We start from the raw sequence: 25,923 nt of genomic DNA on the forward strand, positions 1-25,923 counted from the left end.
TTTCACAAGTAGCATTTCAATACATTTAATGAACACAATTAAATAAACTGTTCACTTTTCCTGTAAAATTTGACAACAATGAGAACTTGAGCCACAATAAAACTCTGTTCACCTTCAATATTTACCTTGATATTCTGTTTTTCGGAAATCACGTGTCATAGTCTCTAGCTCTTAATTCATGTCCTCCTTACACTAACTTTTACAGAAACGTTAAGGCTCTAAAATTACGAGTAACGTCAGTTGAACTTGAGTCGCACACCATCCGTTTTTCATCTCGTGTAACGTGCAGTCGTCTCTTACAGACAGGCTTAACGGCAAGAGTCAAAAAACACCCTAGATAGGCGATATGTTTGAATATTTTTCAAACACTACCCTCAGCCATTTTTTCCGAGCCTTTTGGTGGCAGCAGAGCAAGCAGAAAACGTTAACGCGGTGAAGGAACCAACGAACAAGGACAGAGTGCGTCATTTCCTATTTACGTTAATTTTCCCGCGCTGGTTGTAGCTGTCATTGAGGATTAACAATACCGAACGAATAAACATGCCAATCTCTGATTATGATTCAGCTTGTTTGCCGGATTTGTTGCCACTTTATTACCGCAGACTCTTCCCTTTTTCACAGTACTTTCGCTGGTTAAGTTATGGCGGTGGTAAGTAACGATAACTCTCTGAGCCACTAACTTAACATACCCATGCCAGACTCCGATCACACAACGAGCGATTAACCACTGTAAAACGTTATTTTTCAGTAGCTTGTGTATTTACTGTTTTAAATAGACGTTTATTTAGCATGCATGCCTACTTTCATATTAGTATTTGCAGTTTAATCCCACATGAAACAATACTATGGAAATACTGTAGTGTTTTTGAACGATACTATAGTAAAGAACCTGTTCGATAGTTACTGTGGCAACATTGTGACAACAACTATTGTAATATAAACAAATTGCCTAGTAAATTTCTGTACTAAGTTTTCCTCCAGAATAATCTATGAAAATACAACAGTTTACTTTAGTGAGAATTAAAGCATACTATGGTATTTATTATAGCTTATCTGTTCACAAAGACTTGTAAATACTACAAAATATGCAGTACAATACACAAATTACTATAGCATTTTTTTCATGTGGGATGCTGCTTTAAGCATTGAGGTTTTTTAATTTCTTTCATCTTAATTTTGCCTCTTACAGTGTCCAAAAACTACTTCCAGAACCGTGAATTCTCCTTCACGTTAAAAGATGACATCTATGTGAGATATCAGTCCTTCAGCTCTCAGAATGAGCTGGAGAAGGAGATGCAGAAAATGGTTCCTTACAAGATTGATATTGGAGCAGTCTACAGCCACAAGGTAAAATAACACGTTGTTTAATTTTACCCACATTAGATTATAGTATTATATTATATACAAAGTTGATATGTACTATGGTGTACTTAATCTATTGGACATTTTAACCGCATTTGAATCATTCTTATACCGTAATTTTTATACACTGTGGTATTTATTACTGTATTTATCTTTCATATAAAATAATAGTAATGGGCTATATGGACAGCTAGTGTTTTTCAGACAAATATGATGAATTTCAGGTGAAAGGTTTATGTGACTTTTGAATTTTATAAGGTTCCTTTTACAGCATTGATTTTGTAATGTAATTCGGATATAGTCAGTTAAATGGTTGTTAAGCTTAAAAAGAGACGAAAGACTGTTTAAACACAGGCACTGTCATTAGCCGCAGGCCAGCGGAGAAATTCCATTGAAAATATTGGGGTAAAATTTATATCCATATTTTCAAGACATGGTGTGGAAAAATATAATTTAATGCAGTGCTCTTGTTTGGTCTGATACCCACTTTATATCGTATCTCATCCAGACAGTGTAGATCACTGTTTAAAGAAATCAGATCTTAAACGCAGTGATTTTATATGGGATGACAATTAACCGGAAGACATTGGGGCTGGCTGGCTGACTGAAATTAAAAGTCCATGTGCATATACCCCATTGTTTAGTGTATACAATTACTATATTATAACTGAGTAAAAATTAATCGCATCCAAAATTAAGTTTGTTTTGACATAATTTAAGCGTGTGTGTGCAGTGTATATTTATTCTGTGTATTTAAAAACACGCTTACATGCTTATATTTTAGAAAATGATTATTTATATTTAGAGCACTAATTATTATTTTTGATAAATGTAGTTTTCTGAGTAGTGGATTTATGTAAAAAATGAGTCTTTGTTGCTATGAAACATTTACCTAGCTTAGAAGCTTCTATTTTTTTTAACTATTATTTATTTATTTATATTTATATATTTTTTTGAATTCCACCTGATACATGATGCTGTTTAATTTTATTGCCAATGAAGAGATGATATATTCTCTGCTTCTCTAATTGACAGCCCAGTCAACACAACACAGTGAAGTCTGGAACCTTCCAGGCCCTGGAAAAGGAGCTGGTGTTTGACATTGACATGACAGACTATGATGACGTCAGACGTTGCTGCAGGTGTACAGATGTTTGCCTTCTTTAATTTTAATACACATGATGCTTGTGCAATAATCGATTTTTAAAACACATTATTTTTCTTATATATAACACTTTTCTTTGGTGTTTAGTGCTGCTGATATCTGCTCAAAGTGCTGGACTCTAATGACCATTGCTATCATCATTCTGGACCGGGCTCTTCGGGGTAAGCTGAATTTCTCATCTACAGAACATTTACAGTTTGAGTAACATTATAACAATTCATCCACATTGTGCTGCATGTGTGTTTCAGAGGACTTTGGTTTCCACCATCTCCTGTGGGTGTATTCGGGTAGGAGAGGAGTGCATTGCTGGGTTTGTGATGATGCTGCTAGAAAGCTCTCAGTGGCGGCGAGGTCTGCCGTGGCTGAATATCTCAGTTTAGTCAAGGTATTCAAATAGCATATAAATAAAATTAAGCTAAATTAATTAGCTTCATGTTGTTCCAATCCCCTGAGACCCTCCTTTGTGTTCATATGAACGAAGATAATTTTGATGGAATCCGAGAGCTTTCTGAGCCTCCATAGACAGCAACAGTTCAAGACAATCAAAGTAGGGCTGCATGATATTAAAAAAATCTAATATTGCAATATTTTGTTAGTCTGTGATTATAAATACAATGTCACCCGATGACTAGAATATCTCTATTTGGAAAGATCTTATCATTTAGATTGATTAGAATAATTCTGTAGCCGTCTATGTCTTTGCATATTAGATTTCATAAAATCTAAAAAATTAAGAGCATAGAAAAATACAATAAAGAATAAGATACAATTGAAATGAACAGGGTTTTTTCATTTTCTGAGTCTAACAGTATTCAGGTATATAATTCTAACATAATTAAAAATATATATATATCATTGCTAATGGTACAATTCCTTATGCCAAATGCTTTTAAAATCCTTATACAGTCACAGGCCTCAATCACATACTAATGATAAATTATAATCAAAACTCAACATTGGATATCTTGTGATGTGACTATTGCAAATGATCACATTGTAATATCGATGCTAAAACAATATGTCGTGCAGCCCTAGTTCAAAGTTCAGAAAAGGAACCAAATACTTTAAAGCATTCCATGTAACTTTAGTGATTCTACTGTAATCATTTGGAGCTCCAAGAACACTTTAGTACACAAAAAAAAAAAGCAAAAACAAATGTTCACCTATGTGTTTGCTGCTGACTCTAGTAGCAAATACATCATACTTGATGAGTAAATGAGCCCCCTGACCAGTCGTTCAAGAGAAGACATTGGCAAAAAAGTCTTCTTATTTTTTTTATTTGGTGCACAAAAGTGTTCTTGGAGCTTCATATTGATTACTGATAAACCACTGACGTGACATGGTAAGTTTTGACAATGTTTTTTGTTCCTTTAACAAACTTTTTTTCTAGATCTTTGGAGGGTCAGAGATTTCTCAGATTTTATCTCAAATATCTTAATTTGTTCTCCGAAGATCTCAGGATTGGAACGGCATAAGGGGCAGTAATCAACAGAATTTTCATTTAAATGTTCATTTAGGGTGGCGAGGAGACCTTGAGAAAAGTTGTGCTGTCAGATCCAATTCATCCTTTCATAAGGTAAGGGTAAATTTATGGAAAAACCCTCAAAATATGATGAGTCCTTATTAATAATGTGACAATTTGTGATGTTTTTATTGTTTTAGTCAATCTCTGTCTGTAGTGGAGCGCTATTTTCCACAGTACGCCATTGTGGATCAAGACATATTGGGCAATAAGGAGAGCGTGGACAAAGTGCTCGGTCTTTTGCCTGAAGATATCCTTTCATTAGCAGTATATTTTTATAATGACAGCAAGATTTTGATCGCTGGTATCAATACTAGTAAAAGATTCAGTATCATATCTGAAATATTGAGGGGAAACAAAGTTATATTTACTAGTTTCAAAATAATAATTAAAAAAGTAAATCAATGCAAAAGTAATTAGAAGTAACAAATACACTGAAATGTATATGTAATCTTTTAATATTTTAAATGAGGTATACTTTAAAAAAGGTTTTAAAGCTTAGTTTGATTTGACTGAGTTTTGTTTTATTTAGCAGATAAACGCCTCTGATTGGCTGTTTTATTCATATATTTAAAGAGAATATTTAAAATATGAAAATAATCATGATAATTTCATCATTTAACATTCACTGCAAATAGAAGATAGAAAAAATGATGAAATAGAAACATTTGACACAAAAAGGTGCACGCAAATGCCAGATTTTAATAAAAGGAAACCCTGAAACCCTTTTTTCAGTGGATACTAAACTGAGTTCCCAATACTGGAGAAAGGTTGGTAATGGTACAGTTACACTGGTACAGTATTAGCAACTGACCACTTGTGCTCAGATTCTGTCAAGACCCTTTCCTCTTGTTGTACTGACTGAATGAACCCATTTTATGTGACTAAGAGCGAGGTGTAAAGAAAGCAAATGTAAAGGATGTGTATTTCAATGCAGTAAACTATAAACACCTAGTTTTACACTTCTTTTTACAACATGTCCAAATAACAGGTGCTCTTTTGTGGCTGATTGAATCCATTCACCACATATTCATTAAGATTTTCATTGTGACCAATGTGTGTATTTGATTACTGTAACTGATCCTCTTACATGAGATGCCCAGCTATCAATTATTTCTTTAATTCTGACCGCACATATCAAAAAAGATCTAATCGAATATTATCAGACTCACAAGGAACCGATGAAGCGATGGGACAGACTCCGCCAACTGGTCGACCACAAAAAGGTACATTTTTATTATTATTTTTTTTTGTACATCCAATTTGCAGCTACAGTGAAATCTACATTTGCAGGAAACAGTTCAGTTTCCCATTGTATATTGTGTGTGTGTGTGTGTGTGTGTGTGTGTGTGTGTGTGTAGTCGAGTAGCAAGAAGGGAGGCCAGTACTATGATAAGGAGATCATGCTGCAGTACTGTTACCCACGTCTGGATGTCAACGTCAGTAAAGGAGTCAACCATTTACTGAAGAGCCCCTTCAGCGTTCACCCCAAGACAGGTCAGATCAAACTTATCCATAGTACTAACTTTATTAGCAGTCATTCAATAAGTTAAAGCGTTCATGAACTGCCTTGATATTTTTTTAGAGGTCCACCTGTAATGTTATCCATATTTTTACATCAAAAACCATTTTAATTTATCTACATTTATTAAATGTCCTGTACCGGTGAATCCTTCCATTCTATTACTGAGCAATGATTCTACGTTGAATCTTACCAAGCTACACAAAGCTGCTTGGCTGGCTGGCTTAACTTCTGCAAAAAAACTACTAGTCCAACATTGGCTGCCTTCACATATTTGGACACGTACAAGTGGTTGGTACAACTTCAGGACATTATAATGTTGGAACTATCACACAGCTCGAGTAAACTTGGTACAAATGAGTACATTAAAGATCTGGACTTCAGCTGCTGACAAAATCTCCATGTTTATTGCACAAAACAATGATCAGGATCCAGAACGATTGCTTTATGTTGTATAAATGATACTTGATACTGTACTTTGTTTTTGTTTTTCTATTAACTTCTATTCATTGGATACCCCAGTGTATAACCACAGTGGCGTGGGGTGGGGGTAGTTGAATTGATATATTTCATTCTATTGTTTTTTCAGCCTGTATGTGTTTAAAAACACATCATAGTCTATAAGTAATTGTCTGTCCTGTTTTGAAACCCTCTCAAATCTTAACATACTGAATAGTTGTGGCAGGTTGTAGAATCATCTAGAGCAGTGTTTCTCAACCATGTTCCTGGAGGACCACCAGAACTGCATGTCTTGGATATCTCCTTTGTCTGACTCACCCACTACAGGTCTTTCAGGGTGCTTTCACATCTGTAGTTGGCTTTATTTGGTTCGAAGCAAGAGTAACAAATGATCCATTGTAGCATTTTCTGCCGTTTTGGGTCCTTTTCACACCTCACTGTTTGCTTTGGTCCGAACTAGTTGAAAAGAACCAAAATGCAGTCATGTGACCAAATCCACATCATGCATTGGCCAAATGTTATTGAACGTATTTCCTAAACTGCTTTTCGATTGGTCAGAATTAACATGTGGGAAAATGCCAATGGAACTCCCGCAAGTAAACAATCCGGCAGACACAAAATGTCACTTTTGACTATGGAGCTACAACTGCGCTGGCTGGTTGTATACCTGCTTATAGTGTACTATAAAGTTTGTAAACATCACTTTAGACAAACTACACATTTCGAGAATGAAGCACGGCTGCAGCTGGAAAACAATGTTTTAATGCATTACAAACGACGAATGTGCATTGTTAGTTGTGAATTAATTTAGCTAAACTGCGACATGATCGTCTTCCGGAAATATTACCAACAATCCATCAGGTAATGTTTTTCCCTCCCTCCCTCTCTCTCTCTCTCTCTGTTGTTGGTAAAGCACTGTCTGGTAAAGCACTGTACAAGTCTGAAATTTCATTTATAATGGTCTTAAATTTGACTTTGTGAAACCTGCAGAAACCCTGGTTTGACAGCCTACATCCTTTAAAGATGAACGCTTCTGTGATGTAGGTTAAAAACATTTAGATACGTATAAAAAAAAAAAAAACAAGCAATAGATCACATAATTAAAATAGTTACTCACACTTGAGTGGTGCAACATACTGGCAGATCCAATGCAGTTAGAAAGAGATCTGTTGTAAAATTAAGTAAACAAAGGGCCAAATTTGTTCTGATAATGTCTGGAACTTTTATTATTGTTATATTATTAAAGATGTATATTATTAAATAATGTTTATTTGCTTTTTTTCTCGTTTGGGATCAGAAGGAAGGCAATGAATAGAAATCAACAGCATCTTGTTCTCTTCAGTTTCTGCTTACATCTGTGTTCGCCTTTCTCTGAATTTATATATTCATCAATGGGTTGAGCTAAACAGGCAGTGAAGTATAAAGAGGTGTTGATCTTCTGTGGTGGCGGGGTTTAGTCACACTATCAGAAATTTTTGTAATAAAGGCACATTTCAGTCGTTTTGCCAGATTGACTTCAATATAAGCTGTTTTTTTGACTAACAAGAAAGTTTAGAGTTCTGACTAAAAAGATCAAGAGAATTTTGATTTCTCAGATAAAAATCCATTAAAAAATGTACTAGTCCCAAACCTTTAAACCAGGGTTGACCAACCCTGTTCCTGGAGATCTACCTTCCTGCAGATTTTAGTTGCAACCCTTATCAAACACACCTGCCTGTAATTATCAACTGCTGTTCAGCTTCTAATTAATTGGTTCAGGTGTGTTTGATCAGGGTTGGAGCTTAAATCTAGTGATGGTGAAATGAAGCTTTCTGAACCAGTGAAGCGCTCGAGCCAATTGTATTGGAAAAAGGTTCGTTACTCGAAGCTTTCTAAATCAGAGCTCGATGAGGACCTCTTCTGGTTTAAGTGTGGGGAAGCAATGTGTTGCAATAATGTCAAATGTTCACAACTGACCAACTCATTCATGTAGTAATACAACAACAGTAATATAAACAAAGACCTCAATTACTGTAGTTTTTACACATAAGGTATATTACATTACACCACCGATGACCGTAGTAAAATCCAAGGTATTCAAAAGTATTTACATATCGTATTCCAACTAGTCATTCACCCACCCACTCGGTCCAAGCGGGGATTGAACCAGCGATTCCTGCATGGGAGGCGAATGCTCTGAGGAGGCTACGTGAGTGAGGCTTTCAGGCTGCACTTGCCAGCTGGCCTCCGTTAAACACTATACTACGGTATGCAGTGATTTACTTTAAGGATAGTTGTAAAAAATACGCTAATACACTTTAGTATGGTTCAAAACCTTTTTACTATAAATTACTATTGTATTTTAGTTTAATTACTGGTGTATGGGACCGGTGCAGTGCTTTGAAACAGCAGAAATGTATGTAATCCACGCCTAATCTCTCTCTATACACTTTATTAACCCATGGGGGTGTTTAAACCTTTGAATGAAAATTAAAAGCAGTCTCGTGGGTATAGGCGAAAGTGAAGCTTCGGACGTCACTGATCACGCGATGGCAAAACGAATCCTGTGTATCGTTTTTTTGTTACATGCTTCGAAGCCTCGGCGCAGAACGTCACATCACTACTGAAATCTGCAGGAAGGCAGATCTCCAGGAACAGGGTTGAGCACAGCTGCTTTAAACGTAGTACATAGGTTCCTATTTATTATTTATTTAGTTATGGTTTTTTCTGTCATTTTCTTTTGCTTTTAAACATCTTTTTTTGTCATTATTTATTTTTTAGGTCGAATCTCTGTCCCAATTGATTTAAAAGAACTGGACTCATTGATCCTTTTAAGGTGCCCACAATCAGGTAAACGCGTGTTCATTTTTGCTGGCTTGTTCTATAATAAAGTTGCAGAACATGAAAAATGCTTATTGATATTCATAAGGCTGGAGATGTTAGACTCACTGCTCTCTCTGTAGTCTGATCTGTGAGGAGCTGGAGAAATCCAGAGCAGATGAAGCGGAGGACGAGGATGTGAAGGACAAGGAGAATGAACAAGAAGCTGCAGAGCGACGCAGAATCAGAGGTGAGCACAGCTGGTAATACTGTTCACCATTCAGCTTCAATTCTGTGGACATGTTTTGAGGTCTAAACACAGTTTTGGCTTATTTGTAGACTACAAGCGCACCAGCCTGGCCAAGTATGTGAAGGTCTTCGATCAGTTTCTGGACTCAATGGCTCGATCTCGCAAAGGAGAGATGCTGAAGAAGAGTGGTGAGTTAAAATGAAGTGTTTCAGGTTAAGTGTTTCTAAGGTTTATTGCTCTCATTTATCACCAGATATTTGTGATATTCATTGGCAATGAGTTGAGTGAACATCCAAAATCCCTCAACACTAGATAACTTCACGCTTTTGACGCTCATTTGTTGCACAGAATTCACACTCTTGCTTTTTCCTTGTGTATTTATCACGTAGGCTTTTCCACTTCTGTTTAACCTGGTCAGGAGTTTGGCAGAAAAAGTTACAAGCCATGAAAAACAAATTAAAAGAAATGAAACTCGGCGTCAAATCCTATTTTATCTGCAACTCCTGTGTCCTCGGCTAGACCTTATTGTGTTTGAGTGCCAACAAGTCATTATCAAATTGGTCAGACCAGGCACATCATACAAAAAAAGACAAGCCCTGAAGCTTTTTAGAAAATATGACCCTCTTATGTCATGTGTCAAAACTGATTTAATGTAATCTGTAGCAAAAATCAGAATGAGTGTCAAGTTTTCATACTTTACATTAGAAGTAGCGCATTCAATGTCTCTTAAATGATTTGGTTTGTCTTAGTGTCTTATTTTTATTCATAAAATAAAAGCCCAGAAATTTGAAACGGGCCATAGTTCAAAATTGCTGCACAATGTAATTGCTGGATTTAATTTTTGCAGATCTTCAGAAGGACTTCTAAGGCAAAAGAGCGGTGACATCAACAGTTCACATAAAATAAATGTACATGTTTGTATGCTGCCCTTCTGCTTCTGAAGAGACGGACATTTTATTTCTCTGAAACATACATTGAGGAATCATATGTACGAAATAATGCCATTTATTTTGTATTCCTTTACTTTTCTAATAGAAATGTCTTATTTTTCACTTGTAAATCAGATTCAGTTTTCATTGTATTTTTTCACCAGCTTATTAAACAAATTCATAATAAAAAATTTGCATAAACGCATTTCTTCCTCTGTCTGGTTAAAATTACACATGACACATAAGGTAGCTGAATAAAAATAAAAATCAAGCATTAATTTAAAGCACAAATTTATTCCAAACTGTTTCTTCAGCGGTATAAAACTACATTGATAGACAAACACAGAACTGGATTAAACGGAAATATTCAAACCTCCGCCTTATTTGGCCATGTCAATAAGACTCTGTAGTGATGTTGGAACCCAGGTTTTCTCACCTTGAACAAACACCACTCCACGTTCAATGTAGATGACTATTCTGCCAAATGTGAATAGCTGTTTGCCCATGTGCCGTTTGGCTACCAGTGGCATGAAGACGATGCCGTTCTCCTCAGCCTTGGCCTGGACTAGATCTTTAAAGTTGGTAGGTACAGATGCTGGCACCGCTGCCATTCCTGGTGGCCGTGTGGCAGAGTTCTCCACTTCGCGCCGCTCAGGCTGAAGCTCGCACTGGAAATCCTTTCTTCTCTCCGTCTGAATCAGGTATGCAATGTTCTCTCTTGCTCCAGGCTGCATATAACCGCCTGCAAGGACAAAAAAATGTATGTTAAGTTGTAGGTAGAATGGATGTTTCAGTGAACATTATTTTTTAGTATGTGACTGACCGAGTCCAGAAGCAACGGCACGGTTCATGATGTCGAGGGCTTCATTGAGTTTTTCTTTGACCAGTGGGTGACTGAGCAGGTTCTCTGACAACAAGCCCTTCCAGCCCAAATACCATTTAGTGATCTCCTCGTAATTTGGGTTGTTACTGAGCCAAGAGCACAACACCTGCAGCAGTGGAGAAAGAAACCGTTAACAAATGTAGGAGTGCCTACAGGACATCAGTGTGTCATCAGGAGCCATGGCTGTTGATTTGGACGCGTTTATTTTTCATATATAAAATTGACCATTTACTGACATATTTATCAGCAAGAACTCAGCTAACTTCTTTAATGTTCTACTGAAGAAAAAAAATGACACCTACATCTAGGCATGGGCCGGTATAAGATTCTGACGGTGATATAGCTTTGTATTTAAAAAAAAAATCATGGTTTCACAGTATTGTGATTTACTGTATAGAGTTTAAGACCTTGACTTTTCCAAACCGCAGTAAACCTTGAAAACGGTTATCATCCCATGCGTACCTACATCTTGGATGAAAGTTTAATTTAAGTGGACTATCCGAACTAAAAACATTCTTAACCCTTGTGTGCTGTTCAAGTTTACTACCCTTTTGTTATGTTCTTGGCTGTTTTTTCCCCCATTATAATGACTTTATTGCAAAGCAATGTACACCATATAATCATGCATTATTGATAGTTGGTGTTTTCCCTGTTGGGAAGAGGTAAAACGTGTCATTTTTAACTGATGAACATCAGTTGGCAGCATTAAACCTTCAGATAGGCATGTGAAAAAAAAGTCTCTGTCTTTATATAGAGTTCTACGGAGTAAAACAGCTGATTATAGTGTGTGTGTGTGTGTGTGCGCATAAATACACTTACTATATTTACTATGTTCTGATAGCTGAGCTGCTTATTTAGATTTTCTCAGACATTCTCAGAAAAGTGCGCAAAGGTCTCTCACACACACTATACTCATATAGAAGGCAGGAACTAAGCTTTTTTGCACTGCAATTAATAATCAACAGTAAAAAAAAATTTTAATTGTACCTCATCCAAACACAGGAAAACCACCAACAACAATAAAGAATGCATAATTATATGGTGTCATGGCTTTGCAAAAATGTGATTATAATGAAAGTCAATGGGGCAAAAACAGCCACAAACATAAGGAAAGGGTAGCAAATTTGGCCAGAGTATTGTTGAATTATGGAACATTTTCAACTCATTTTCCCAAAATCTGTCAAAATAAGATATTTATTCAATTTGTTTAATAGTTTGTGGCCAAATTAAGACCCAAAATCACCACACAGTGAATAAAAACATCCCCAATACACAACTGTCTTACATGTTTTGTCCCAAAGAAATACAAGCCATGCTCATGAATTACACTGACTAATGCCTGTTTCACACCGCGAGCAGAGCGTGTTTTTTCGGTGTCCATGTTAACAGATTAGAGCTTCATAATGCACCGCAGACGCGCTGCTCACGCTGAATTAAAGTGACAGTGCATTGATAATGACCTAAAACACATTGAATGACAGTAGAAAGTAGCAATAAATATCATTATAACTATATTGTATAAATATTATTATAACTAGGCCTACATCATCCTGACAATCAAAAACAAAATGACATGATATCACAGGTGATGTTCTTCTGACCGAGTGCACCTGAAATGACACGAATGACACTCAGAGAGTGAGAAGCAAACAGTTCTTTAGGATCTATATAATTTGTAAAATAAAGAGTTGCAGGTTAAGGATATATATATATATATATATATATATATATATATATATATATATATATATATATATATATATATACAGAGAGAGTGAGAGAGAAAGGTAGGTAACTAAATAGAATAGACAGAGGTGGATTGATCTGTGCAACAACTACTGATCCGCTGATCAGCTGGTGTGAAAGGCAAACGCCTGTGCGCTACTTCTGCTCTCCATACCCGCTATGCAAGTGCTGCTCTCGTTTGCGATGTGAAACAGGTGTAACTGTAAAACCCTGTGAGGCTGACCTGTAGCCATTTGGGGAAGAAATTCTTATCCAGGAGTCCAACCATGGAAGAGACAGAGAGCATGCATTCCCAGTCCATCACCCAGTTAAATGGCTCTAGCAGCTGTTGATGAGGATTGACCACCAGCTCTCCTAAACACAGAGCTGAAAAACAGGAGAAAAACCTTCACATGCTAACCAAGTCTCTCCAAGCCTGACAGTCTAGCAGAAAAGCACATACCCAGTTTGGGGACAATATTTTTGACCATGAAGGCCTCCCAGGCGCCGGGTGTGAAGACATCTCTCCAGGGTTGCAGAATGAGTCTGGCAGAGGAATCACTGGGGGTGCCAGCGCTGCAGAGCATGGGCTAGTTTACTACGGATGGGTGCATACAGCGGCTCGAGACGGGTTTGCATGAGGGGTAGCCAGGGATGAATCCATGAATGAATGGGCACTGTGTCAGTCAGTGGGTTCCAGTTTGTCCACCTATTTAAAAAAGACAGGAGTTACATATTTGCATGAACCTGTTTACTTCTGTATTAAGATGTTTTGTCATTCCAATCACAGGTGGATATGGCTTATACAGGTGTAAACAGAATCTAAACATTTGAGATTGTCCACTTTTCAACCACATCCAGAGGTAGACGAGAACACATAAAATCAGACTGTTTTATAGTGTAGACACTCATGTGGTCAAATGTATCCAAACAGCCACTAAAGATTAAGTTTTGCTTTTTTTGCTAAATTAAATTTGATTACAATTTATTGCCATACTGACAAAACATATTAAGGCTAAAAGGAGCTCTGAACTTGACGATTTAGGAGAGAATCTTACTTCTAAATAATAGATTTAGGAGTATCCGTCCTGAATCTAGGACTCCAATATTTTTGCTCAAAGTTTTTCAGGAAGCATTTTAGAGCTTAATCTAGCTCCTAAAGTAGTGAAACATTAGGAGTAGTGAAGAGCACTCCTGAGTCGCAAAGTTCCCATACGGTTAGAAATTAGTTTTTTAAATATTTATTATTTTTTTCTTTTTTATTTAATGGCCAAAATGAAATCTCACACATATTTGCACAAATATATGTTCTATAAATAAGTTTGACCATTTTATATCTATTAAAATATACACAATTATTTAAAAAAAATAATAATAACAATAAAAAAAAAATAATAATAATAATATTATTATTTTATATATATATATATATATATATATATATATATATATATATATATATATATATATATATATATATATATATATATATATATATATATATATAATTTGTTTTCTAACAAAATACTTTCACTTGTAACACAGAGATTAAAAGTAAGGTACATACTTACTAGAATACAATTGTTCATTTAAACTACATTTTTTAAAAATCTTTATTTGAACATGACAATATTTTTGTGAACTTTTATTCGAATGAAGCAACATAATATTGCGCTCTACTAAGTTTTCATCAGTAATTCTCTTTTTTGAATACATGCCTGAATTGCAACATCATTCTTTTCAGAAGAGCTGAAATATTAGTAAAATTCATTTAAAATGTAGACAGTCAAACATCTACATGTTAAAAATGTCAATGTATTAAATTTGTTTGTTTTCAACACCATGCCAGATTTAATGGCCTTTTTCATGAGTGTCAAAGTATTAATAATACATGGTAATGAGAAGAATATGATTTATGTATTTATATTTATTTAACATACATTACTTAATTAATAATATTATACATTTCACTGTTTATGTATTTATTCAGTATATTAAGTAGAAATGTTGACCGAAAATGAGTATGTCAGTTTCAAAAGGGAACTTTTTAAACTGTATAGTAAGTTGCTTAGAGCATATTTACCAGTATTAATCAAAACTTCAGAAAAAGCCTAAACATACAGTGTATCCGGAAAGTATTCATAGAGCTTGACTTTTTTTGTGTTGCGGCCTTATTTCAAAATGGATAAATTCATTTATTTCCTCAAAATTCTACACACAATACCCCATAATGACAATGTGAAAAAATTTTTTTTTTTTAAATTGTTGCAAAATTTATTAAAAATAAACCCCCTGAAAAATCACATGTACAGAAGTATTCACAGTGAAGTTCTAAATTGAGCTCAGGTACATTCTGTTTCCACTGATCATTCTTGAGATGTTTCAGCAGCTTAATTGGAGTTCACCTGTGGTAAATTCAGTTGATTGGACATGATTTGAGAAGCCATACACCTGTCTATATAGGTCCCAGGGTTGACAGTGCATGTCAAAGCACAAACCAAGCATGAAGACAAAGGAATTGTCTGTAGACCTCCGAGACAGGATTGTCTGGAGGCACAAGGCTGGAGAAGGTTACAGAAACATTTCTGCTGCTCTGAAAGATCCAGTGAGCACAGTGGCCTCCATCATCCGTAAGTGAAAGATGTTTGGAACCACCAAGACTCCTTCTAGTGCTGGCCGGCATCTAAGCTGAGTGATTGGGGGAAAGGGCCTTAGTCAGGAGGTGATCAATACCCGATGGGTCACTCTGTCTGAGCTCCACCGTTCTTCTGTGAAGAGCGGAGAAACTTACAGAAGGACAACCATCTGTGCAGCAATCCACCAATCAGGCCTGTATATTAGAGTGGCCAGACTGAAGCTACTCCTTCGCCTGGAATTTGCCAAAAGGCATCTGAATGACTCTCAAAACCATAAGAAACTAAATTCTCTGGTCTGATGAGACTAAAACTGACTCTTTGGAGTAAATGCCAGCGTTACATTAGGAGAAAACCAGGCACCGCTCACCACCAGGCCTCATCATATAATCCCTACAGTGAAGCACGGTGGTGGCAAGCAATCATGGGGGATGTTTTCAGCAACAGGAACTGAAAGACTAGTCAGGATAGAGGAAAGATGAATGCGAAATGTACAGAGACAACCTGAATAAAAAACCTGCTTCAGAGTGCTCTTGACCTCAGACTGGGGCGACGGATATCTTCCAGCAGGACAATGACCCAAAACACATTGCCAAAATATCATGGAGTGGCTTCACACAACTCTGTGAATGTCCTGGAGTGCCCAGCCAGACATCAGACCTAAATCCTATTGGACATCACTGGAGAGATTTGAAAATGGCTGTACAACCATCGCTTCCCATCCAACCTGATAGAGCTTGAGAGGTACTGCAAAGAGTAATGGGCAAAAATTCCCAAGACAGGTGTGCCAAGCTTGTGGCATCATATTCAAAAGACTTAAGGCTGTAATTGCTGCCAAAGGTGCATCAACAAGTATTGAGCAAAGGCTGTGAATACTTAGGTACACTTATGTGTTTTTCAGGTATTTTATTTTTAATAAATTTGCAACAATTTCAAAAACTCTTTTTTTCACATTGTCATTATGGGATATTGTGTGTAGAATTGAGGAAATAAATTAATTTAATTCATTTTGGAATAAGGCTGTAACACAAAAATGTGGAAAAAAGTGATGCCGCTATGATACTTTCCGGATACACTGCATGCTCAGTTTGAAAATGGCCTAAAAATGTACAAATAAGACAACCTAAATGTCAAGTGTGAACAGTATCTCCTTTGTCTACCTGTGATCTGATCGACCGAAACACACGTTAATGGCAGGTGTAAACAGGACTTTACAGCTGACAAGAAAAGTACAGTAGCACAGACCTCTCTCTGTAGCCGTGGAAAAATAAGCTGCTCTAAAACATGATCCAGAATCCACAGCGGTAATACAAGGAGCCCAGCACTCCACACAGTCCACCATGGGGCCCACATTTCTAGGCTGCCATTGAGAAACACAGGTCCTCATGACTGGAACCCACACTTCCCATATCAACCTGCAGACAAAGCTCCAGGTCAAATCATCTGTTTCCACTGACATGCTCGGCATAAACACTTACAGATATGCTTTACCCTGTGATAGGGGTCCATGTTAGAAGTGTCTGGGCCACTGTGAAGAGAAAGTGTGCTTTCAAGAATGGCCCTCCATTGACCGACTTCCTCCAAACCATCTGAGCAGTCCTGCAGATACACAAGAGTAGGTTCCTTATTCAAAGTGTGGACTAAGTAACAAAATTCAAGGATATAAAAGAGGTGCTTTCCCAATTTGTTCCCAACCCCTCCTCAGCGTGAAGCTAATCTGCGCTGATTGGACCGATGACAGCCTGCTGCGATTGGTCGACAGTGACATGCTTCAGCACGAGACAGAGTGAAATGCCCAGCTGGTAATCAACTATATAAAAGTAGTCACAGTGCACACACGCTTCATAGTGTAAGGCTTTTTTCACACACACACACACAACCCTCCTCAGAAGAACTGGGGAGATCGACGCGAGTCTCTCTCTCTCCCCTCTCCCTCTCTCTCTCTCACACACACACACAACGCCTCCACAGAAGAACTAGGGAGAGCGACGCGAGTCTCTCTCTCTCTCTCTCTCTCACACACACACACACACACACACACACACACACAACGCTCCTCAGAAGAACTAGGGAAAGCGACGCGAGTCTCTCTCTCTCTCTCTCTCTCTCTCTCTCTCTCTCACACACACACACACACACACAACACACAACGCTCCTCAGAAGAACTAGGGAAAGTGACACGAGTCTCCTGTCTCCTAGCTTACGATCGATCGCCATAGCAACGACAAACGGCAGTGGAACGCGAGCTCACAAAAGCCTTTAACGTTAATCTGTAAACAAATCGGCACGCGTCGCGTTTTTAACGTGGCTTACATGTGATAAGAGAATATAAAGAGTAACCGCGTGTACTGTACCAGGTTAACAACTCATCTTTGGGTAGAGACTGTCAATATTATCCATCTGAGCACAGCGTGACTTCATTCGACCGGTGGCGTCTGTGTGTGTGTGTCTAGTGTTTTTTCTGTGTTAGTGGGCGGGGCCGCAGGTTTCAAATCTCCCTGGTTTGCCGCGCGTAACTACTGGCGACGGCTTGTGTTTCGTGGCTGCGTCATCGCGAAAACACCTAATGACTCGTTATCAAGACGACTCGTTTGAAGCACTATGAGTCGACTCTTTTATAGATGAATCAATAGTTTTAAACACTGTACACTTACAGATTTAAGCCTTAGCTGGATATTTCACTTCACTTAGAGCTGTGTTACACACTACATGGAAGGGCATTTTCAAAAACCCATAATATGGGCTCTTTAATATATACAATAATATATCAATTTTACTTAAAATTTAACAAGATGAAGAATCTGATCCAAAAACAATAACTGTCTTTATATATTGCTACTGTCCCTTCAAACCAATAGTTTATCCGTTAGTCAGCAAAAGTATGTAATAATTGACGTATCAAATTACAATAATGACTTATTCCTCCACATTATTAAGCACATTATTTATTTGTACATAAATATTTATTTAGAGTTATTTGAAGCTTTTAGGTAGACACTTAATAAGCTTCTGTGTATGTAAAATAAATTTTATAATTTTAATATGACAAACATTATGAAAATGATGATAGATGCAATGTTGAGCAGTGTCAATACTTAAAACAATAAAACATGATTACAATTAGGGCTGCACAATATATCGTCTGAGCATCATATCGCATTGTGTGCGTCCGCAATAGTCAATAGCCTGTGTTTTTGTGAGCATTTAAAAGAGTTAAAAGCATTTTCATAGCGCATAAAGATTTATTTTATTGAATGATTTATATGACGAAGACTATGCAATGTTACTTTAAATTTGATTATTCGGTTTCTGAAAACCATAAATCACAGTTAATTTCCTTTAATATTTTCTTCACTGTGTTTATTTATGACTGTAGTTTGTGTATTATATGTATATACTAACTTACATAAAAATATGTTTATATTCAGTCCCCTACAAATCATCCTAATAAATCTAATTTAATGACTTTCCAAACAGAGCTATGCAAGTCATCTTGTGAAACTGTATTTATATCCCAATATATAATCGCAGAGAAAAAAATATAGCAATGTCAAATCTTTCCAATATCATGCAAATCTAATGAAAATGATTAAAATGTACCTTTAATGGATCCCAACTGCGAAGTTTTTCTTTCAACAGAGGATGAACAACGGATACAGCTAAATCTCCCAAACCCATAGTTTTATACTCCTGGTAGAACTCAGTCTGCAGCTGTTCGAAGATCTTAGCACACTCCTGAAGGCTGAGCGCAGGGTCTCCCTCTTTATCGTCTGCTTCAAAACGCTCTACCAGACTCATCACCTGCTCCAGCCGACCAAGAGTCTCCTCCTCCTCTGCCAGCCGCACCTGCAGGGCGTCGCTCTCATGGGTCAGAGTCACCACTGTGTCCTTCTCATGTTGAAGAAGTCGAGCACTCTACACACACAGCACAAACACAAAGATTGTTAACTGAAGTTAAAAATGCCATAAGTTATCACATTACAGGTGATTCTACAATGGAGTTTTAAATAGTCAATCAAGGGGCGACATGGTGGCTCAGTGGTTAGCATTGTCACCTCATAGCAAGAAGGTCGCTGGTTCGAATCCCGGCTGGGTCAGTTTGGAGTTTCTGTGTGGAGTTTGCATGTTTGCTCTTGTTGGCGTGGGTTTCCTCCGAGTTGCCCCCACAGACATGCGATACAGATGAATTGAATAAGCTTAACTGGCCATAGTGTATGTGTGTGAATGCAATAGTGTATGGGTGTTTCCCAGTGCTGGGTTGCAGTTAGAAGGGCATCTGCTGTGTGAACATTGCTGGATAAGTTGGCGGTTCATTCCGCTGTGGTGACCCCGGGATTAATGAAGGACTAAGCCGAAAAGAAAATGATGAATGATGCACAATCAGCTAAAATGTTGCTAGAATTGTTTTTATGTATGGACGATATATGAAGAGTTCAGATGCAAAACCTCTAAATGCCATCTAAAATGTTCTTCTAAACTTAGCCTTTTTCTCAGCCTCCAATATTTTGTGCAGTCTTTCACTTTAAAGGCAATGCAAGGAACCTATTTTTTGTCATAAAAGTGAATTTACTAAAACATACACACAGGAGCTTGCCAAAAATGCCCAATTAAAAAGAAAATTTCAGATGGCATTAGAGGTTTTTGCATCTGAACTCTTCATATATTCATTCATTCATTCATTCATTTTCTTTTCGTCTTAGTCCGCTTATTAATCAGGGGTCGCCCCAGCGGAATGAACCGCCAACTTATCCAGCACACATTTTACACAGCGGATTCCCTTCCAGCTGCAACCCATCTCTGGGAAACATCCGTACACACTCACTCAAATTCATACACTACAGACAATTTAGCCTACCCAATTTACCTGTACCGCATGTCTTTGGACTGTGGGGGAAACCGGAGCACCCGGAGGAAACCCACGCGAACGCAGGGAGAACATGCAAACTCCACACAGAAATGCCAACTGACCCAGCCGAGGCTCGAACCAGCGACCTCTTCATATTTGCATCACCAAAAATGATTGAGGTCATGTCCATGGTTGTGGTGCGATAAGTTGATATATTGATTATTGTGACAGGTCTACTTGTTCCAAAACTTTGAGTTTCTTTCTTCTGTTGAACACAAAAGAGATATTTTGAAGAAAGCTGGAATCGCTGTAACCATAGACTTCCATAGTAGAAAAACAAATGCTATGGAAGTCATGGTTACAGGTTTTCAGCTTTCTCAAAATATCTTCTTTTGGTGTTCGCAGAAGACAAAAGAGGTTTGGAACCTTTTGTGTGAACTACCCCTTATGCTTGATTAAATGTAAAATTGCTTCAGACTTCAATATTTGTTTTATAATTAAAAACGATTTCAACTGTCTACTGCCTCCACCTACACTACAGACCATTTCAATGTGGTGATGTCATTGGCCATGAACATTTCCTGATTATTGTCAAACGATTATAACTTAAAAATGGCAATCCAATCATAACTTAACGTTAAAAGAGCTCTCATAACATTATGTATCAATATTTAAAACTTTCTGAATTCCCGAGAGCTATGGAAATAAACAATGTATAACAGAAATTTATTAGGACCTTTGTTATTGTTTACATCTCTCAAAATAGTCTAGAACTGTTTTACATCTCAAGCTTTTTTAAATTACTTAAAACCTTCAGCTAAAACTTTCGTAAGTCATCATCCAGGTTTGTCTTGACAAATTTTTAGCTAAATTAATCTTTCTAATTCATTTAGTGCATGTGTACGAGTGTTGTACCTGCAGGATGTCTTGCTCTGTGAGCTCAATGAGCAGCTTGAGGTTGTGTTCGAGCTCTGGAAGTGCGAAGCCTGAGCTCTTCTGCTCTCGTGTGCTCACACTCAAAGGAGCCTCCTCAGGAACACTGTGCTTCTGACTCATATGACTGTAACTGTTATACACCTTTTGCTCTCTGCCGGTCATGTCGATCACCTGAAACACATGAGAGAGTGGCTCATTGCTTACTGTGAATGTGTTAAAACAGTTCTTGTGCAATAATATTTTGTGATCTCACCTTGACCTGAGCCAGTTCTCCAGCAGGTCTGCTCATGCTCATGTTGGCCCGTGTACCGTGTGCTTTCAGGTCGTCCACTGTCCTGTAAGAATATTTAGGCTTTTTCTTTGCAGTTCCAGGTTCTTTACGCCACTGCCCCAACTCCTTCTGAAATTCCTGAAAGATTAAGTAAACGGTGTGAAAACAGTGTTCGCTTGAAAGCAGACCTTTTATGGCATCTTGTTTGTTTGGTACACACCATGATTCAGATGGTAGCATTCATACTTGTTAAAACAAACCACACAGAGAAAGTAGTACCAGAATGCACTTTAATCAAACAAACCTTCCAAGTGCACCAGGTCAAAATTGCATTATTAAGGTAAAAACAAGTACGAGTTGCAATAGTAACTAATCAAACAGCACTAATCAAAACGTAAGAATGCTATGCTTGCTTGACATTAATTTGCATTATTTATTTACATTTTAATGTTTTTTTTTTAAAGAATAGTGGCAGAAAAATGTACATTTGATTTAACTACTAGGACCACAAAAATTTGGTTGCAATCAGTCAATGATCACAACCATGTGATAAAGCCAATAAAAAATAGTAATGAATATTTCAACAGGGTTTTTTGTTTGTTATGGCTAAATAATGCTCAGACAAAAAGTTGGGTTTTATGTCAACTAGATTAATGTAAACACAGCTCACTATGAATACTCTCGTAACTTGCTTAAACTCTTCCTGACTTTATTAAGGAGTATTTTAGATTCAAGTGGTGATTATAAGGAATTTGATGCAAGCAGATTACATCTATTTCTAAAGCATACAGCGCCATCTGCTGTTAAAAACAAACCTCATAATTGATTAACAGAAAACAGTGTTGCAGAATTGATGCAGAATCTAATTCACAAATGATTTTCCATCACAAAGAATCAAAAACCAAAAAGTTATCTTTAAGTATACTGGGGCCTTTCAGCTAGATGCCATCAAAAAACACTATTTTAGTGTTAACTTACTTCCTCCTCTTCCTCCTCAGAGTCGACAACAGGAATCCTGCAGTGACTGCTGGGTCCTCTCACTGCATATGCACCAACCGCTCCTTCCCTTTCCGTAACTTGGCTTCAATAGGATTCACAATACCTGCAAATAAAGACATTCCAAGAAATGTCCATATTATTAAAACGTCCTTTAAATAATCAGTTTTACTGAGGTATAAGAAATTGAATTGAATTGAATATAAAAACAAAGGGTTGACTTGTTGTACCCTGAGCATTCTTTCCCAATATCCTTTTCCAGGAACATAACCATCTTCTGCAAGAGCTTTTGACCAATCCCTCGTGTGTGTTTCTCCCAGTTTCCCAAGTCTTGCCCCGTTCTGATGCCACCTGCAAACCTCTGGGATGTCTTAAAGCTCCCACCCTAAAATAAAGAATTCAAAACAAATATTACACCAGCATAATAAGACTTATTTTATAGATTTGACCTGCAGGTTTGAGTTACATTTTTGAACTGTTTCAAATAAATGCTGTTCTTGTGAACTTTCAACTTAAATGAATCTCAAAGAAGCCCGGAATAATAATATCAACAACAAATGTATTAAGCAGCACAACTGATTCAGTAGTAAAATATTTTTAAACAAAATTTCGGGCATCAGAGCATTAAAATGACTTCTGAATGATCATGTAATATTTAAAACTTGCAACAAAAAAGAGCTTTGTAGAGCATTGCATTTCAAAACTTTCATAATAAAATATTTACATTTAAATAATATTTCAAAGTATACTTTAAGAAAGTTATAAAAGTATTTCAAAACATTTTCATTAAATTACAGCCCAGACTTTTTGGACCCAAAAATCAAAACCCAAAGATTTTACAACATTTGCAGACATCTCAATCTACCGTTTGGAGCTTTTGGAGCCACAGCCTCGGGGTGGAGGAGGTGCATCTTCAGCATCAGAATCATCTGAACCCTCCCTCTCGCTTTTTCCTCAGCTGCAGTCTTGCAGGCCAGCACTCACAAAGCTCACGGGAGTGGAATAGTCTTTCGCTCTATGTGGATACAATCAAGGACATTATATTGTATATAGTATTTGTATAGCACCTTAAAACAACATAAATGTTGACCAAAAGGCTTCACAGACATGGCAAAATAACAATTTGTTTAAAAAGACTGTAGCAATACAATAAATTAAATTATTTAAATGACTGTACAGTCATGAGTGCTAAAAAAAGTTTTATAAGTAAGCTATAGAGAAGAGGTAGGTTTGACAGATTTTTTTAAAAACACTTAATGTAGGTGAAGCTGTAATTAACAATTCAAATGCTCAATATCAATACAAATCTTGTACAAAATGCTTAAACTGTGCAATGTGGTGTAAATTATTTAGAATTTATGAATATTATTTATTTATTACATATGTATTGCCACATCAGCAACTTATGGCCATTCGTGGCCAAATGGAATATACATTAAAATATTACATGATAAAAACAAATTCGTATTATACTAAAAAAGTTACTTAGACAAATATATAAAATATAAATAGATAAAATTCACAAAAAAATTTAATTCAAAGATAAATATGATTTTTCAGTTCTATTTTTAATAAAAAATAAATAAACTCTTCCTGGTGGTACCTTTTTAAATTGTCTATCAAAGTACTCTCCTTATAAAAATTTTGTCTAATGGAATTTAAACTTCTACATTCCAACAAAATATGTTTGATGGTAGAGCAGCCTGGCAGTTATTACATTTAGGTGATTCTTCGTATTTAATAATATGAATGTGTCAACCTAGAATGTCCAATTCGACATCTGATATAGACCGTCTGATCAGGCCTGGGTCTCAAAATTATAATTTGCTAATGTCTTTCAGAATTGATGAATAAAAACAAAATAAAATGTACAGACTTTTATTAAATAGACTTATCATATGTGTGAATATTTAACTTTATTTTGATAGGTTTCCTTATTATACAATTATTTAAAAAAAATAAAATTTAAAGATTTCTTATATAATACTTATGTGTCTGATCTTTCAGTCTTGTTTTTCACAAAAAGCACATGAATGTAAAAAGGGCAGCGCCATGCTTGATGTCAAAACGAGTTAAGGTAAAAAACAAGACAAAAAATTACTTTAACTGCTGTTGTTTGACATTTTTATTACCTGAAAAACTTTGTTAATACATTATTTATACATTTAAAAAAAAAGACTTACTAAGTTCTCTAGCTGTTTGACAACAACAAAAGTACCTTTTCCCTCCAAAGCTGGGCCGTTCATCATCAGAGTCCTGCTCTGCCCAAATCCCATAAGTTGCTTCTTCTTTAGTCTGTCTGTATCTGCGTCTGTCCGGATTGAACTCGTTGGCCAAGTCCCCCTCCGACACCTCAAACTTCTCAATCTCCACACCATCCTCTCCTCTTCATCACCCCTACGCCCATACAAATGGGACATAGACATCTTCCTGCTGAAAAGAAATTCATGTTTTAGTCCAGGGGTTTCCAAACTGGGCCTCCCCAGTTGGCTAAAAGGGATTATTATTAGGTTAGGAAAACTTAATGAATACTTACTACAAACAAAGAATTAAAAAGTGTTATAGGCAGGGGTTCCAACTTTCAGCTCGCGACACCCAAAATAACAATGCCAGTGACTTGCGACCCCCACATTCCTTGAGGTGGTTATAAATATATAAATGTTGCACACACAAAATAGGCCTACTATAAACATGAGCATATTGACAACGCAAAAAAGTGCAACAACAGGCTATAATTTATACAGTCAATTATAATTGATTATTTATATCACCTCACCTAAAGACACACAATATTCAGAAGCACAAGTCGGTTTAATACTTTAATTTTGGAGACCGCCACTCAGACATCATCCTCAATGTTCAGATGTGGCCTGTATTTATTTTTTATGTATTTGACTGCCGAAGGTGTCAGAAATTTTACCTGGTGCTAGAAAAATCAATCTGCTGCAGCTGACGCTATTGCTGTGTTGTTAATCTAATGTAAACGCATCAATCCTATGAAAAAAAAATTGAAAGGCTGATGGGTTTTTTTGCATGTTTGTTGGTTTTTTCATGAAACTATTAACTACCGTTTTTATTTCTATGATTTATGGATAAAATATGGTAATTCCAATAGTTAAATAAAATTTATTTGGCTTGAAAATTACTAAGCGACCCCTTATCATTGTCCGGCGACCCCCCAATTTGAACGTAACGTTATATATATATATATATATATATATATATATATATATATATATATATATATATATATATATATATATATTGTTGTCGTTTTAATTAGGTAGCGATACATGAACATATATTAGTATTTAGATATAATGTATACGTTAAGTTAAGTTGTAATATAAAATCCCTCATATTTGCAAAATGATGTTTGAGGGTCTGTTGGGTTTACATAGGATTAAAAAAAACACAACCTACTTAGGCAAAACAGTAACGTTAGATACACAAGCACAAATCTCCGTTCGTGATGTTTTCTCAGATGACAAAAACCGTATGATTAAGTAGCGTACGTGAAGCAAACGTTTCCAAAAAATCATGTTAGCATAGCAATGCCATTCTGTTGTAAACAACGACACATACCTTCCTTAAAATCAGTTTTGTCGATATTACGTCACGGTCA

General features: G+C 36.6%; 2 protein-coding genes across 2 annotated transcripts; one reads left to right on the forward strand and one right to left on the reverse strand.

Annotated features, from left to right (window-relative positions):
• The first annotated feature begins 459 nt into the window (after positions 1 to 459).
• Positions 460 to 10,213, forward strand: prim1 (DNA primase subunit 1). The gene is given in 14 exon segments (XM_056448993.1): positions 460 to 649; positions 1,190 to 1,347; positions 2,398 to 2,504; positions 2,615 to 2,688; positions 2,776 to 2,912; positions 4,045 to 4,103; positions 4,190 to 4,299; positions 5,184 to 5,275; positions 5,411 to 5,546; positions 8,791 to 8,826; positions 8,829 to 8,859; positions 8,973 to 9,079; positions 9,169 to 9,267; positions 9,927 to 10,213. Coding segments are annotated over 14 exon segments (1,275 nt in total). The 5' UTR covers positions 460 to 540; the 3' UTR covers positions 9,947 to 10,213.
• A 69-nt stretch (positions 10,214 to 10,282) lies between these two features.
• On the reverse strand, positions 10,283 to 24,724 carry tfip11 (tuftelin interacting protein 11). Its single transcript, XM_056448996.1, is given in 22 exon segments — positions 10,283 to 10,750; positions 10,832 to 10,997; positions 12,861 to 13,003; positions 13,080 to 13,182; positions 13,184 to 13,325; positions 16,472 to 16,560; positions 16,562 to 16,663; positions 16,741 to 16,848; positions 18,850 to 19,164; positions 21,011 to 21,202; positions 21,285 to 21,440; positions 22,281 to 22,314; positions 22,316 to 22,346; positions 22,349 to 22,366; positions 22,369 to 22,404; positions 22,529 to 22,547; positions 22,550 to 22,572; positions 22,575 to 22,683; positions 23,164 to 23,180; positions 23,183 to 23,313; positions 24,517 to 24,682; positions 24,685 to 24,724. Coding segments are annotated over 22 exon segments (2,502 nt in total). The 3' UTR covers positions 10,283 to 10,388.
• Positions 24,725 to 25,923: the final 1,199 nt, after the last annotated feature.

This window comes from Danio aesculapii, chromosome 23, assembly GCF_903798145.1.
Source record: "Danio aesculapii chromosome 23, fDanAes4.1, whole genome shotgun sequence".
Classification (NCBI taxonomy): Eukaryota; Metazoa; Chordata; class Actinopteri; order Cypriniformes; family Danionidae; genus Danio; species Danio aesculapii.